Genomic DNA, 13,966 nt, shown 5'->3' on the forward strand with positions numbered 1-13,966 from the left:
GCTTTGTCGACTTCAAATTATAATATCGGTCTGTGTCCAATACTCTTTCACCTCCTGTACAGGTGCACTTGCAGCTGCCGGCTCTGCTGGGAGCAGGTGCAGTCCATTCCTTTGTAGCTGTCACTCGGGCAAGGAAAGGCTGCAGGCCTTGTCACAGATTTAAAAGCTGCACAGGCAGCAAGTGAAAGGCGCTTATGATTAATGGGCTGCCAGTAGGGGTTGCTTCAACCCTTTCAAAGCTAGGGCAGCTTGAGATGACATTAAACAACCAGAGAACAGGTTGTTCGAAAGCCGCTGCCCTCAGTAACCTCTGGCCTGCTGACTCACATGGGCACGGACAGGCGTAATTGCTCCAAAATGGATTATGAGCCTCCATGTGAGCACATCTGGAACTACCTCGTGTATCTTAATGACTGCACAGCAGACCCATTTGTGGATGTTCCCTAGGTGACTTAACCGGCCCCTTAGTGATGGGCACTCACCATTTCCCGTGACTACACTCAGACCACAATCAAAGGAGCATCCACGCACATGTTTGGACATGTGTTTGACTTCATTGGGGCTGCAATTGGATGTTTTGATACTGGCAAATTTCCCCCGCTAACTCTTTTGCCAGTTGAGGCTCCTAATGATATGTGGGAGTCTTCCTTTTCTTCCCAGCCTCTTCCAATAAACATGGATGATCTGAGAAAGGTCACTTCCACTGAATTTCTCAAGCTAATAGGTGAAAGTAGCCTCTTGTTTTATTTTGCATTTAAATGTTTTATGATGAGCGCTACCCTGAATCTGGAGTTGAAAGACTTCTGGTTTTTATCCTTGGTCTCTTAAGCGTGCCTGTATACTACACCACAGGGAATTTTAAAAGATGCGCCTTTTGTGGAAGCTTACTGCCAAATGGGATGTTGGCTATGAAGTGCACATATAAGAAAATTTCTAGTAAATTCTTGATTTGGTTTGCACAGAACTGAACGACTTGCTCGAGACGTGATGAAGGAGATGGGAGGCCATCATATCGTGGCGCTCTGCGTGCTCAAAGGGGGCTATAAATTCTTTGCTGACCTGCTGGATTACATCAAAGCACTGAACAGAAATAGTGATAGATCCATTCCTATGACTGTAGATTTTATCAGACTGAAAAGCTACTGCGTAAGTATATTTAATCCTACATGCTTTAAAAAGCACTATACAAATTCACGACTATAGTTTTCCTGTATGTTCTTTGAAGCTCAGCAGATTAGTTAGAGGTCCCGCTCATTTTTTGGGGGGGGAGGGGGGGAACGACTATTATTTATTTTGATCATTTTATTAGGGACTCATACAACTCTTATCACAATCCATACCTACATCTATTGTGTAAAGGACATTTGTACATTCATTGCCCTCAGCATTCTCAAAACATTTGATCTCCGCCTAATCCTCTGGCATCAGCTCCTCATTTTTCCTCTCCCCCACGCACCCCCTTCCCTCATGAGCCCTTTATAATTTATGAAGTATTATTTTGTCATACCTTGCCCTGTCTGACATCTCCCTTTACCCACTTTGCTGTTGTCCGTCCCCCAGGGAGGAGGTCACATGTAGATCCTTGTAATCAGTTTCCCCTTTCCAACCCACCCTTCCTCTACCCTCCGGTTATCGCCATTCTCACCACTGATCTTGAAGGGATCACTCGCCCTGGATTCCCTGCATTTCCAGTTCCTATCTGTACCAGTGTACATCCTCTGGTCTAGCCAGATTTGTAAGGTAGAATTGGGATCATGATAGTCGGGGAGGAGGAAGCATTTAGGAACTAGAGGAAAGTTGTATGTCTCATCATTGCTACATCGCACCCTGACTCCCTCGTCTCTTCCCCGAGACCCTTCTGTAAGGGGATGTCCAATGGCCTACAAATGGGCTTTGGGTCTCTACTCTGTACTCACCACCTCATTCTCTATGATATGACTTTTTGTTCTGATGATGCCTGATACCTGATTCCTTCGATACCGCGTGATCGCACAGGCCGGTGTGCTTCTTCCATGTGGGCTTTGTTGCTTCTGAGCTAGAAGGCTGTTTGTTTACACTCAAGCCTTTAAGACCCCAGATGCTATATCTTTTGATAGCTGGGCACCATCAGCTTTCTTCACCACATGTGCTTATTCACCCGCTTTGTCTTCAGCGGTTGTGTCGTATCATAGAATGCCAATTTAATAGAAGAAAGTATTCTTGCATTGAGGGAGTACTTGAGTGGAGGCCCAATGTCCTTCTGCCACTTTAATATTAAACCTATAAATATAAGCACATAGATAGATCTATTTCCCCATCCTCATGTATAAATATATTTGCATATGTACATGTCTTTATCTAGACTTCTGTAAATGCCCTTTGCCCCCTAGCTCTTTCCTCTATTTCCTTTGACTTTCCTCCTGTCCCACTATCATGCTCAGCCTTCATTTGGGTTTCAGCAATTCCTCTCGGTTACATTACCCTTGATCATGCCCTACCAGGCCTGCCACACCCTCCTTACCACCGATTTGGATCATTTGTTGTTCCCTTGTCCCTGGGTTTGTTACCACCATTACCTTTCCCCCCACCTCCCCATCTCCCATGTCTCCCCCGAACTGTGGATCCCATTGGATCCCATTGTTTTCTCCTCCTGATTGTTCCTCAAGCCTATCTTATTTAGACAGACCTGCAGAGATAATAACATGCACAAAAACAAGACAGCAAAACCAAGCAACAATAGACAACAAAACAACAAGAAAGCAATGACAGAGACCAAAACACAACAAGAAAGAAAAGCTTGTAGTTAGTTCAAGGACTGTTTGTTGGCCTTTAGGAGTGTTTTCCAGTCCAGTCTGTTGGGGCACCATTCCCTGGCTGGCCCACCTTCAGCATTCCCGGGGGACCTCGCCACTGCATTTCCTTGCTGTTCTGTTGCACCCCCTTAGTGTTTTGCCTCAGGTGGCGCCCTCTCACTTGACAGTGAGATTGTTGACATTGTAACATGCACAAGTAGAAGAGAATATTGTCTTTTGCAAACAAGTCCTCTTGGAGGCTGTATATTTTTAAAATTTATTTTACTTTGTCCTGTTTGCCTGGGGAAGGTCCTTTTGTTGATGCTACTTCCCAGTGGAACTATCCTCTCGGAAGCCAGATTGGTTCTGTAGGGATTCAGAAGGAATTTGTAGCTGTGCCTCCAAGTCCAGTGTAACTCCTAACAACCATACGTACCACAGAGGGAAATATTGCCCAGTCCCGTGCCACTTTCACGGTTGTCCTGTTTGAGCCCATTGTTGCAGACACCACGCCTTATGGACTGTTTCCCTGACCTTGTGCGCCATCAAACATGCCGCCCTTCTCCAGCAACTGAAGCCACCTCTTAACTGTACTTTTTTCAAGATAGATTTTTTGTATTCCTGGTTGTATGAGGGGATTTCAGTATTCTTTACCAATAATATAGTTCAAAATGCATCAATCTTCCTTTGATCTTCCATATTCATTGTCCAACATTCCTGTGCATAAGAAGCGATTGAAAACACCATGGCTTTGGATCAGGTGCACCTCAGTCCTCAGAGTAACGTCTTTGCTCATTTTTAGGTAGGGCTGTTAAGTAAGCTGAGCCAACAAGACATTTCCAAACAGCCCAAATGGGGCATGTCACCACAATGAAGACGCCACTGTTTCTTAAGCAGTCTTATGGACATAGTATTCGCGTATCATACAATTCAATAGTTAAGTCATATTAAAAAGAGTTGTATAGTCATCAGCACACTCAATTATAGACCATTTTTTCTTGTATTCATTGTTATTAATTTTCCATTTCTTCCCCATCATCCCTTCAACCATTAATCCAGGTACTGTTTAGATTTACCTATCTTGCATTTCACATACAGAAAAACATAAACCTCCTCCAAATCCAAACAACAAAACCTCACTTGAAAGCAGAAAACATTAAAAAATTAGAACATGGAACTGATTGTTGTGGTAGCTGAATCCACACTTGTTTCTCCCCCACTTTTTAAAAATTGAAGCGGGAGGGAGGGGGGAGGAAAAAAAAAGAAAAAAAATTGAAGCAATTTAAAAATGGGTAAAAGGGGAGATCAAATAATAAAGTATCATATTTTAACCTCCTAACTATTCCATAATTGTCCAATCTGAAAATAAAGCGATTCCAGTTCCTTGGCTATGGTCCGAAGGAGTTCTCCAGAGGCTTAATCTGCCTGTGGACCCTGCAAGTGGATTTTGGCTTCAGTTGTCCTCCATGGACCTTTGCAGACCTGGTGTTCACAGTTTGCCCCGATGCCATTCCCTCCTTCAGATAGGGATTTTAATATTTACAGTCCTGCGGAAACCACTTTTTGACATGCCCGTAACTGTCACAGTATGTTCTGTGAAACAACGCTCTACTTTTTCATCTAGATTCTTTAATTCATTTGACTAGCCACACAGAACTCAACAGACAAGAGTCATGAGGAAAAGCCTTATTAAGGAAGTTAACAGGTTGTGAAGCAGGTAAGAAATGCTCAGGATATAGCTGTTACGAGGACATGTTAGAGTTCTTTCAGGGCTGCGAGTCAATGTCCAAAGGGTATATTACCACCGCGTGGTAAACTTCCACCTGAAGGCCTTCATCTCAAGCTCCTAGGGTCAGCAAACCCAGCTCTCTGAATTAAATGCACAGAGGCACCCCCACTGCAGTTAGCATCAGCCAGAAAGAAGACACTCAGCTCAACCCCAGTGGGTCAGTAAGTCCAGCCCCCCACCCCAATTAGGTGTCCAGGGGCACCTCACTCTACAAGCCAGCCTCCTGCCGCAAAGTACGCAGCTTTACTTGCTCCATGGGTTTGGAAGTCCAAAGTACGCAGTTTTACTTGCTCCACGGCTTAGGAAGTCCACCGCACTCTCTTAAGCTCTGACTCCTGCCTCTGCTGATGCACCTCTGATGTTAACACTATCTTCTGGATCCAGGAGCTTCGCTGCACAGGGATCTCAGGGATCAAAGATGTGCTTCATTCCTGACTCTTGCTGGTAGTGAGGTTCCCTTCTATGTCTCCAAGGGCTTATTTTATATCCAGCACAATGGCAATCACAACATAGTCTTTTAGCAATTACTTAAAGTGTGTGTCTCCCTGACCCCTCCCCCACTTACCCTGACCCATGCAGGGAAAGGTCCTTTGGTGGGAGTTATAGAGCCTCTGGCCAGAAGAGCCACACTACAGCATACTTTACTGCCCCTGCACACAGGAACTCAAAATTCTCCTGAGTGTCGCCACAGTAAGCAAATTTGACACTGTGGGATGAGACACAAAAGGAGAGCTTTACACCGAGTTTCATCATCCAGTTTCTTTGATGATGTGACTGGTGCTTATTCATTTTGGGAGTCTTGGGAGTTGCTGTTGTCTTTAAAAGCTGGACTTCTAACCCCTTTTTGAACATCACTGTAAAACTCTAGCCTTTGTTGTGACTGAATCGGGATTTTTAACCATTTTTAACTTCTGTCCTCACATTTTTGTTGTGAATATGACTATTTATGTACCTTTCCCTTTGGGCTTTGCTCTTTGCAGTAATCATCTATTTGAATGACCCCGACACATTTTCCTCAGCCATGTGGCTGATTGAGTAACATTTTAAATATCATCTCAGTCATTTCCCTACCCTTTGAGAAAACATTCTGCCCCAAACACCATGCAGTTTCTTCATATTTAGAAGCTCCTCTTAACTTGGCAAAGTCTTGTTTGCATTAGAGAATTGTCAACAAAGATTAGAGAATGCTTATGCAATTAAAAAAATGTATCTTTGTGCTGGCATAGACTAGGACTTAATTCCCAGCACTGTTGACCAAACTACTGGCCTTTTATGTATTGTTGCTTAGACTTGAAATGCTTACTCAAGCTTCCATGGTATAATTGCTCTCTTTGGTCTTACACATATACCCCATGAGCCTGGATTCTTTACGATTCATAGAGTTCATGCCTCTGGACTTAGCAGAATATTCTTTCTCTGAGAAGCAAAAGAAACTAGTTTTAAAAAAGGACTAGAGGGGACTTTAATATATTTTCTACAAAGTTATTTTGTGGTTATAAACAACTTGGGAATGCTGGAGACACTTTTGCAAGCATGAGCTATGTATGATTTAAAAAAAATCATTCTGTTGGGTGCTCTTATCACAATCCATCCATCCATCCATTGTGTGAAGCATATTTGTACAGATGTTGCCATCATCATTTCCAAAACATTTTCTTTCTACTTGAACCCTTGGTATCAGCTCCTCATTTTTTTCTACTTCCCTCATGACCCTTTGATAATTTATAAATTATTATTTCTTCATGTATGATTTTAGGTTAGTGTTCATCAAGGGGAAAAACTAAAAGAATCGGTGTATTTTATTTGCACAGCTGTAGCTTTAAATGCGAAACAACAGAAACTGGACATTATTTATTTGAGGTAACATTTCTCCCCCAACTTAATTCTTGTGGAAGGTACGCAAACACATATAAAAGCAGGTTGCTTACTTTGAACTGTCCGATGAGAATTTAAATGACCTCCAGCATCAGAAATAACACATAATAGTCAACTATAAACGCTGATCTGGAGCATTGCGAGACCGTGAAGTACAGGTTCATTGTACTGAAGTAAGAGAGGCGCCACAAATGATTAGGAAATGTCCCCAGAAAAATAAAGAGCACAAGTGTCCGTACAACCCCAAACTTCAATTATTTTAAAGAACCCTGCCATCATCTCCACAATCAAGCTGAGAACAGTGGAGGGCATCACTCTATTACTCTGGGCTGAGCGCTGCTCAGGAGTTGTAGCGGGCAGGCAGGTGGCAGTGGCAACGTGAGCCTGCTTCCTCTTCATCTCGGGCTTCAGGCTCTGCGGATGGCAGTCATGCGCAGGTAGGGCCTGTGCTTGTTTTTGGCGGGATCATGTGGTTGCTGCTGCTATGTCTGATCCTGGCACTCTTGTTCCTGGCGGCCCGCATGTGGGAGGTGGCCAACCTCCGCTGGCTTGATCTGGCGGTGCTTCGGGACCACCCCAACCCCTCTGGCCATCAGCGGCCTCCTCGGACCCCCGGCCTGGTGGGTGGGGGTAGAATCAGCCCGTTGTAGCGGACAGAGCTGCGAGCTTTGAGGGGTGGGGGCTGGAGCATTTCCGCAGGACCTAATAGATAAGTGGTTCTCAATCTGTGGGTCACGACCCCTTTGGGGGTGTGTCAAATGACCCTTTCACAGGGGTCGCCTAAGACCATCGGGAAACATAAATATTTCACAATATATAGTTACATATTGTTTTTTTCTTTTTTTTTTACATTTTATTAGGGGCTCATACAACTGTAATCACAATCCACACATATACATACATCAATTCTATAAAGCACATCCGTACATTCTTTGCCCTAATCACTTTCAAAGCATTTGCTCTCCACTTAAACATTGTTTTTAGCAATGAAAATAATGTTCATGTTGGGGGGGTTCACCACCACATGAGGAGCTGTATGAAAGGGTTGCAGCGTTAGGAAGATGGAGAACCACTGGTCTAGATATTGCGGGTGCGTGGACATGGCACCGGGGCCTCCTGTCCGTGTGGCGGCTAGCAGTGGTAAGAAAGGACAGTTCCGTGGTTTGAATCCAGGCCTGTCCAGTGCAGTTCAGAAGCCAGAGCCTCACTCTGGAAAAGCCTGTAACTGACCGACCAGGAGGCTTTATTCAGTGGTTGGCAAACTGAGGCTCGGGAGCCGCATGCAGTTCTTTCACGATCGAGAAAATTGTCAAGGATATGATTCAGATATTGGTAATTTCATTTGCTTGTAGAAGTATACGTCTGGCTCTTGAATACGTTTTACACGGTTTCGAGGGACAAGATTGGCTCTTGCATCTCAAGGGTGCTGACCCTGCTCTAATTTGTGCTCCCTCCTTGTGACAATTCCTCCCGCTCCGAACGCTACCCAGGGAGAATGCCAGTCCGCAGCCATGGGAGCCTTCCTCTGTTGCAGGCAAGTTCTAGGAAGCTCGGAACTAAGCCTTGGGCTGGACCGTGGTGCGATTAGATTAGGCTCTCAGGTTGACACAGCACAGCTGCAAATCATAGGTAAACTTGCATGTGAAAAAGTCCCTCTTTGGTTGAGCATATGAAGAGTGTGGGAAATATTGACAGTTGCTTAACCCAGACAACCTCTGCCATCGAGTTCTTTCCGACTCCCTGATTAGAGTTTGTAAGGCTGTAAATCACAGGTTTTCCAAATGATTTGGCCTAGCACTCCCTTTTTAGGGGAAACAATGACTCAGCACCTGCCAGACAAATAAAACCCCTGTACTACCGAACATAATCCCGGATAACGTGTTCTCACTGGCATCCGGTGGATTGCTGGCTCATAGTGACAGGATAGAACAGGCTTGATCTGCCCCCCGTGGGTTTTCGTAACGACTCCAGGAACAGCCTTGGAGCCATGGGTGGCTTCACACTGCTAACCTTGTGGTTAATAGCCTAGGGAGTAACCTCTGTGGCCCCGGGGCTGTGTCTCTTAACTAGAGATTCCAGCCTGCCCTTTCCTGTGTGTCTCCTAGTGTTGAGTCAGTACGCTTTGAGGTATTCAGTTTTTCCCAGAAGCCTTCAGTGCAGGTGTCCTGCTTGTTGTTGACACAAACTTAGCTCCCAGGATTCTGTGCACCATGTACACTAAAAGCCAGGACATGGCCCCTGCCTTTCTCCTGCTCATTGAATTGAGGCCATAGATGGAGGTGGTGAGAAAATGCCATTCGGTATCAATTGTCAGGAATGAGGATGTGTGTGGTATAAGGAAACTGAGTTTGGGGCAAAAGTGCACTCTGTAGCCCTATCTGGTGATAGGGTTTCCTCGTGACCATAGTCCAGCAGTTCGCAATGACCCTTTCACAGAGGTCGCCTAAGACCATTGGAAAACACATTTCATTTATTTGCCATTAGAAATAAATATTTCACAATATATAAGTACATATTGTTTTGTGATGAATCAATATGCTTTGATTATGTTCAATTTGTAAAAATGGAAATACATCTTGCATATCAGATATTTACATGACAATTCATAACAGTAGCAAAATTACACTTATGAAATAGTAACAAAAATCATTTGATGGTTAGGGGGGGGTCACCACAACATGAGGAACTGTGAAAGGGTCGCGCCATTAGGAAGGTTGAGAACCATTGCCCTAGTCCCTGTTGGGCTGCAGAGGCTCTAGGGAAGAAGCCTGAGTCCTAGAACGTTAGTGTGATCCTCTGACATCACAGATTCCATAAAGGATGGAGGGAATCAAGTAATTCACCTAATGAATGCATGTTAATAACTTATTGTATGCCAGGTATTCTCTTTAGTCTTGAAAGGGGGTTTTACTAAATAGGCTTGTTTGATCAAATGAGACTGGAAGTAAAACCCTGAAGGCAGGGTGCAAGAACTTTCCATTTGGAAACGTGCACAGGCAGCTCCTTCCTAGCTTATGACAGCGCTGTGTTGATTCCACTGTAAGTCCATCAAATGCCGCCTCCCTACCCCCCTTTTAAGGTTTCAATATTGCTGCTTTCATGATCAATATCTTTTGAAGGCATTGGAGAATGACAGCACCAGCCAGCTCTGTGATACCTCACCCTATCTCTATGCAGTTCATATTCATAATAATATGTACCCTCAAACCCAAAACAAACAGATGGTCATAATCCCCACAGTATCACATCACTTAACCCACTTCCTCCCCGAATGAGGAGTAATCCTAAGCTTGTACATCTGACTTGCTAATTACCGACGTTGTTCCAAAGCTTAGCGAACCAGAGCAGAGCAGGCTAGGATAATACAGTGCTTGGAAAGCTGAGCGGTGCAATATTACACAGATAAACCAGCTAAAGCATTTCTTTCTGACTTGCAAGTATAATAAAAATAATTTTGGGGGCTCTTACAGCTCTTATAACATTCCATACATTATTTGTATCAAGCATGGTGTACATATGCTTGAAAATTTTTTTAATGTGATTTAGGTGAAGGTTTACAGAGCCTCCACTTTTTGAATTGAAATAACTTTTTAAAAAGTAACATGTTAAAAAAAAGCAACACATTCCATTTCAAGAACTTATAAAATACAGGTAAGCAAAATTGCCTTAAGGAGAGTAAAATCTTTCACTAGGGTATTTTATTGTCTAACACACAGTCTGATGAGCCCATTGTAGGTTACTTCTATTTTTCCATGAACTTTGTGCAATGAGTATGGAAAGTAGCACAGATTGCCAAAAGAATAGAATGCTCTTTAGAGGTCTCTTGGACCTTGGGGCATGTTGTCAAGAGGACCAGTCCCTGGAGAAGGACAGCATGCCCTGTACATTAGAGGGTCCCTGAAAAGTGGAATTCCCCTCATAGCTTGCACTTTAGAAAATTGGATTGTCTTCCCCTTTTGTCACCTGAGTATGGTCTTCTTTTTTTTTTATTTTATTTAAAATTTTTTTTTAATTTTAACAATTTATTGGGGCTGATACAATTCTTTTCACAGTTCATACATATACATACATCAATTGTATAAGGCACATCTGTACAGTCTTTGCCCTAATCATTTTTTTCTCTTTTCTTCTTTTACATTTTATTAGGGACTCAAACAACTGTTACCACAATCCATACATATACATACATCAATTGTATAAAGCACATCCATACATTCCCTGCCCCAATCATTCTCAAGGCATTTGCTCTCCACTTAAGCCCCTTGCATCAGGTCCTGAGTATGGTCTTCTAAGAGTCTTACATGAGGAAAATAGACAGGGATGAGGGGTGTGCCGGAAGAGAGGCTGTGAGAGTGGTAGGCTTGGTGCCCAGCTGAAGGTCCAGTGGTTCTCAATAAGAAAGCTCCCTTTTGGGCTTCTGGAAGACCCAGTACTCTGAAGTGACTGCAAGACACAGGCCTGGTAAGACTGAGCTGCCAAGGGGCTGTCAAGCCAGGACGTCTCACCTCAGTCATACTTTTTTTTTAATCGTTTTATTAGGGACTCATACAACTCTTATCACAATCCATACATACATCAATTGTGTACAGGACATTTGTACATTCATTGCCCTTATCATTCTTAAAACATTTGCTCTCCACTTAAGCCCCTGGCATCAGCTCCTCATTTCCCCCCTCCCTCTCCGCTCCCCACTCCTGCATGAACCCTTGATACTTTATAAATTATTTTGTCATATCTTACACTGTCTGACGTCTCCCATCACCCCCTTTTCTGTTGTCCCTCCCCCAGGGAGGAGGTCACATGTAGATCCTTGTAATCGCTTCCCCCTTTCCAACCCACCTTCTCAGTTATACTTTCTTAAGGTGATTGGCCTCTTTGTTTCCTCTTCTGATGCCTCAGCCTACCTATTTATTCTAGACTATTCTTCTCTTTTTAATAAAACTTCTGAATGATTTTTAAGGATTTTAGTCTTTGTGCGTTCCATTTCCTTTTTGTTTTGAATCATTTTATTAGCGACTTATACAACTCTTAAGACAATCCATACATCAATTGTGTATAGCACATTTGTGCATTCATTGCCCTAAAAGATTTTATTGTTCATACAGCTCTCTTTATTTTCTTTAAAAAATAATTTTATTGGGGGCTGGTAGAACTCTCATCACAATCCATACATAGATCCATTCTGTCAAGCACATTTTTATATTTGTTGCCATCCTTTTCTTTAAAAAATTTTTTTTAACATTTTATTAGGGGCTCATACAACTCTTATCACAATCCATACATATACATACATCAATTGTATAAAGCACCTCCGCACATTCCCTGCCCCAATCATTCTCAAAACATTTGCTCTCCACTTAAGCCCTTTGCATCAGGTCCTCTTTTTTTCCCCCTCCCTCCCCACTCCCCCCCCCCCCGTTGTCATCCTTTTCTTGCAAATCATTTTATTGGGGGCTCATACAGCTCTGATCACCATCCTTCCATCCATCCATTGTGTCAAGCACATTTGTACATTTGTTGCCATCATCATTTTCAAAACATTTTCTTTCTACTTGAGCCCTTGGTATCAGCTCCTCATTCTTTTCATTTACTGAGCTGCTGTTACCTAGGGGGTTTTCAGAACAAATAGGAACAATCCCCCCTCCAAATTTCTCTTTCATTTTATTGGGGGGCTCATAAGGCTCTTATCACAGTACATACATACATTGTGTCAAGCACATTTATCCCAATTTCTCTTTCATTTTTCACTTAGACCCAAGAGAAGTAGATAACTGTTTTAAAGGGTACAATGTCAAAGGTAGACGTTTCTTAGCTAGTGAAGCTAAATTATTGTTGGGTTTTAAGATGACTTCAAGGATATTTTTGGTTGAAGATAATCTTGGGCAGTAGTTTAGGGGTTTGCTCTGACTCTGGTTCTAGGAAGACCAGCTTCATGAGAATTGGAAACTCGGTTCTGTATTTTCCTCCTTTAAAATCATGCTGCTTCTCTAGAGTCCCTGATCCAAATATTCGCTCGAGTGTACTATTACTCCGAAAGCCACCTTCCTTATTGCCCTTCTTTTGTAGCCATGTTTCCAAAAGTATTGGGGAAAGCAAAGCTCGGAGATTTGGATACCAGAAGAGCAGCAGTGCTTGGTCTGCCGGGAATTCTTTCACCTGTGACCCAACCACATGTGATCACAGGTGTCTCATCTCCAGCCTCTGACCCCTGCCCCTCTCCCCACACACAAGGACTCCACTCTTTCCAGTTCTCAGATTTTCATTCATCTTGCCCTTTACCCTGTAAGAAATAGGGTCCATGGCATTGGACTGTAATACCAAATTTTCCCAGAAGATGTCACCATTAGGATCTGTAACATTTGGACTGTAATACCAAAATTCTACAGAGGATGTCACCATTGTACATGTCTTACAAGATCAACCAATTACCATGCCTTACTCCCAAATAGAGCTGTGGGTTTGCTAGAATTTGTGGGGAAGGAGGCCTTTCGTTCTTCATTCCACTTCTGTGCAATGCAGCGTTTTTAATTGATTAGAATAAAGTGCGTAGCCATTATTTTCTAAAGATGGAAACGGATAGACACAGCTTTTGCTTTTTTAAATCAGAACCCATGCTTTGTTCAGTTACTAAGTGTATACTATGTTTTGTGAGGATCTTTGGTGGCGTAGTGGTTACCTGTTTAGCTGCTAACTGCAAGCTCATTAGAACGATACGGCTTTCTGCTCTTGTAAAGAGTTGGAGTCTCAGAAACCCACAGGGGCAGTTCTACCCTATCCTAAAGGGTTGTCATAAGCCAGAATCAACTCGATGGGAGTGAGTGTGTGTGTGTACTCACACAAGTGTGTTTTGAGGGAGAAAGTTGAGGCTGCTAGGTCCGATAAACATTAATTCATCAAAGACCCCAGGGTATATGTCTGTGCCTTTTAGGGTTGTTGTGCATCCCAGTTAACTTGATGGCAGCGGGATTGCTGTAACTCATGTTGAATTTGCAAAACTGAACGCTCCGCCCTTTGTGCTGTTACAAAAATGGCCCCCTATAAAAAAATGAAAATTCAAAACCCAAACCTACTGCCATCGAGTCAATTCCGACGCACAGTGCTCCATAGGACAGGGTAAAGCTGTTCCCGTGGGTTGTGATATGAAAATGTTTGATGGGAGCAGATAGCCTCATCTTTCTCCTGATGAGTGGCTGATAGGATTGAACCACTAACCTTGCAGTTGGCAATCCAATGGCACCCTATGGTGTATCAAAATGTGAAGGGAATAAATGTAAAAATTCTCATTCACACTCAGGTAATTGCTGCCAGCCTTTTGTTTTATTTTTAATTGGTGAACAACAAAAAGAAGCTTCATTTAAGACATAGGTTCTCCTTGGTGTTTTTAATCACTGTTGTTCAATGTGCGTATGTATACTGTTCCACTAAAAAATTCAAACGGCTGCATAGGAGTACATTATCTGAATACATTAAATTCCTTTTAAAGGTTTCCTGTCAATGAGCATATGGATTGTTTCCAATATTTTTATTTAAA

At 42.9% G+C, this 13,966-nt stretch overlaps 1 protein-coding gene across 1 annotated transcript in view; it reads left to right on the forward strand.

Moving 5' to 3' along the window:
• HPRT1 (hypoxanthine phosphoribosyltransferase 1) overlaps window positions 1-13,966 on the forward strand; it is a 40,158-nt gene that overhangs the window by 11,367 nt on the left and 14,825 nt on the right. The window contains exon 3 of the mRNA XM_075538920.1: window positions 963-1,146. Within this exon, the coding sequence (XP_075395035.1) occupies window positions 963-1,146 (184 nt within the window). The remainder of the gene's footprint in view (window positions 1-962; window positions 1,147-13,966) is intronic.

Source organism: Tenrec ecaudatus, chromosome X (assembly GCF_050624435.1).
Source record: "Tenrec ecaudatus isolate mTenEca1 chromosome X, mTenEca1.hap1, whole genome shotgun sequence".
In the NCBI taxonomy this organism is placed as follows: domain Eukaryota; kingdom Metazoa; phylum Chordata; class Mammalia; order Afrosoricida; family Tenrecidae; genus Tenrec; species Tenrec ecaudatus.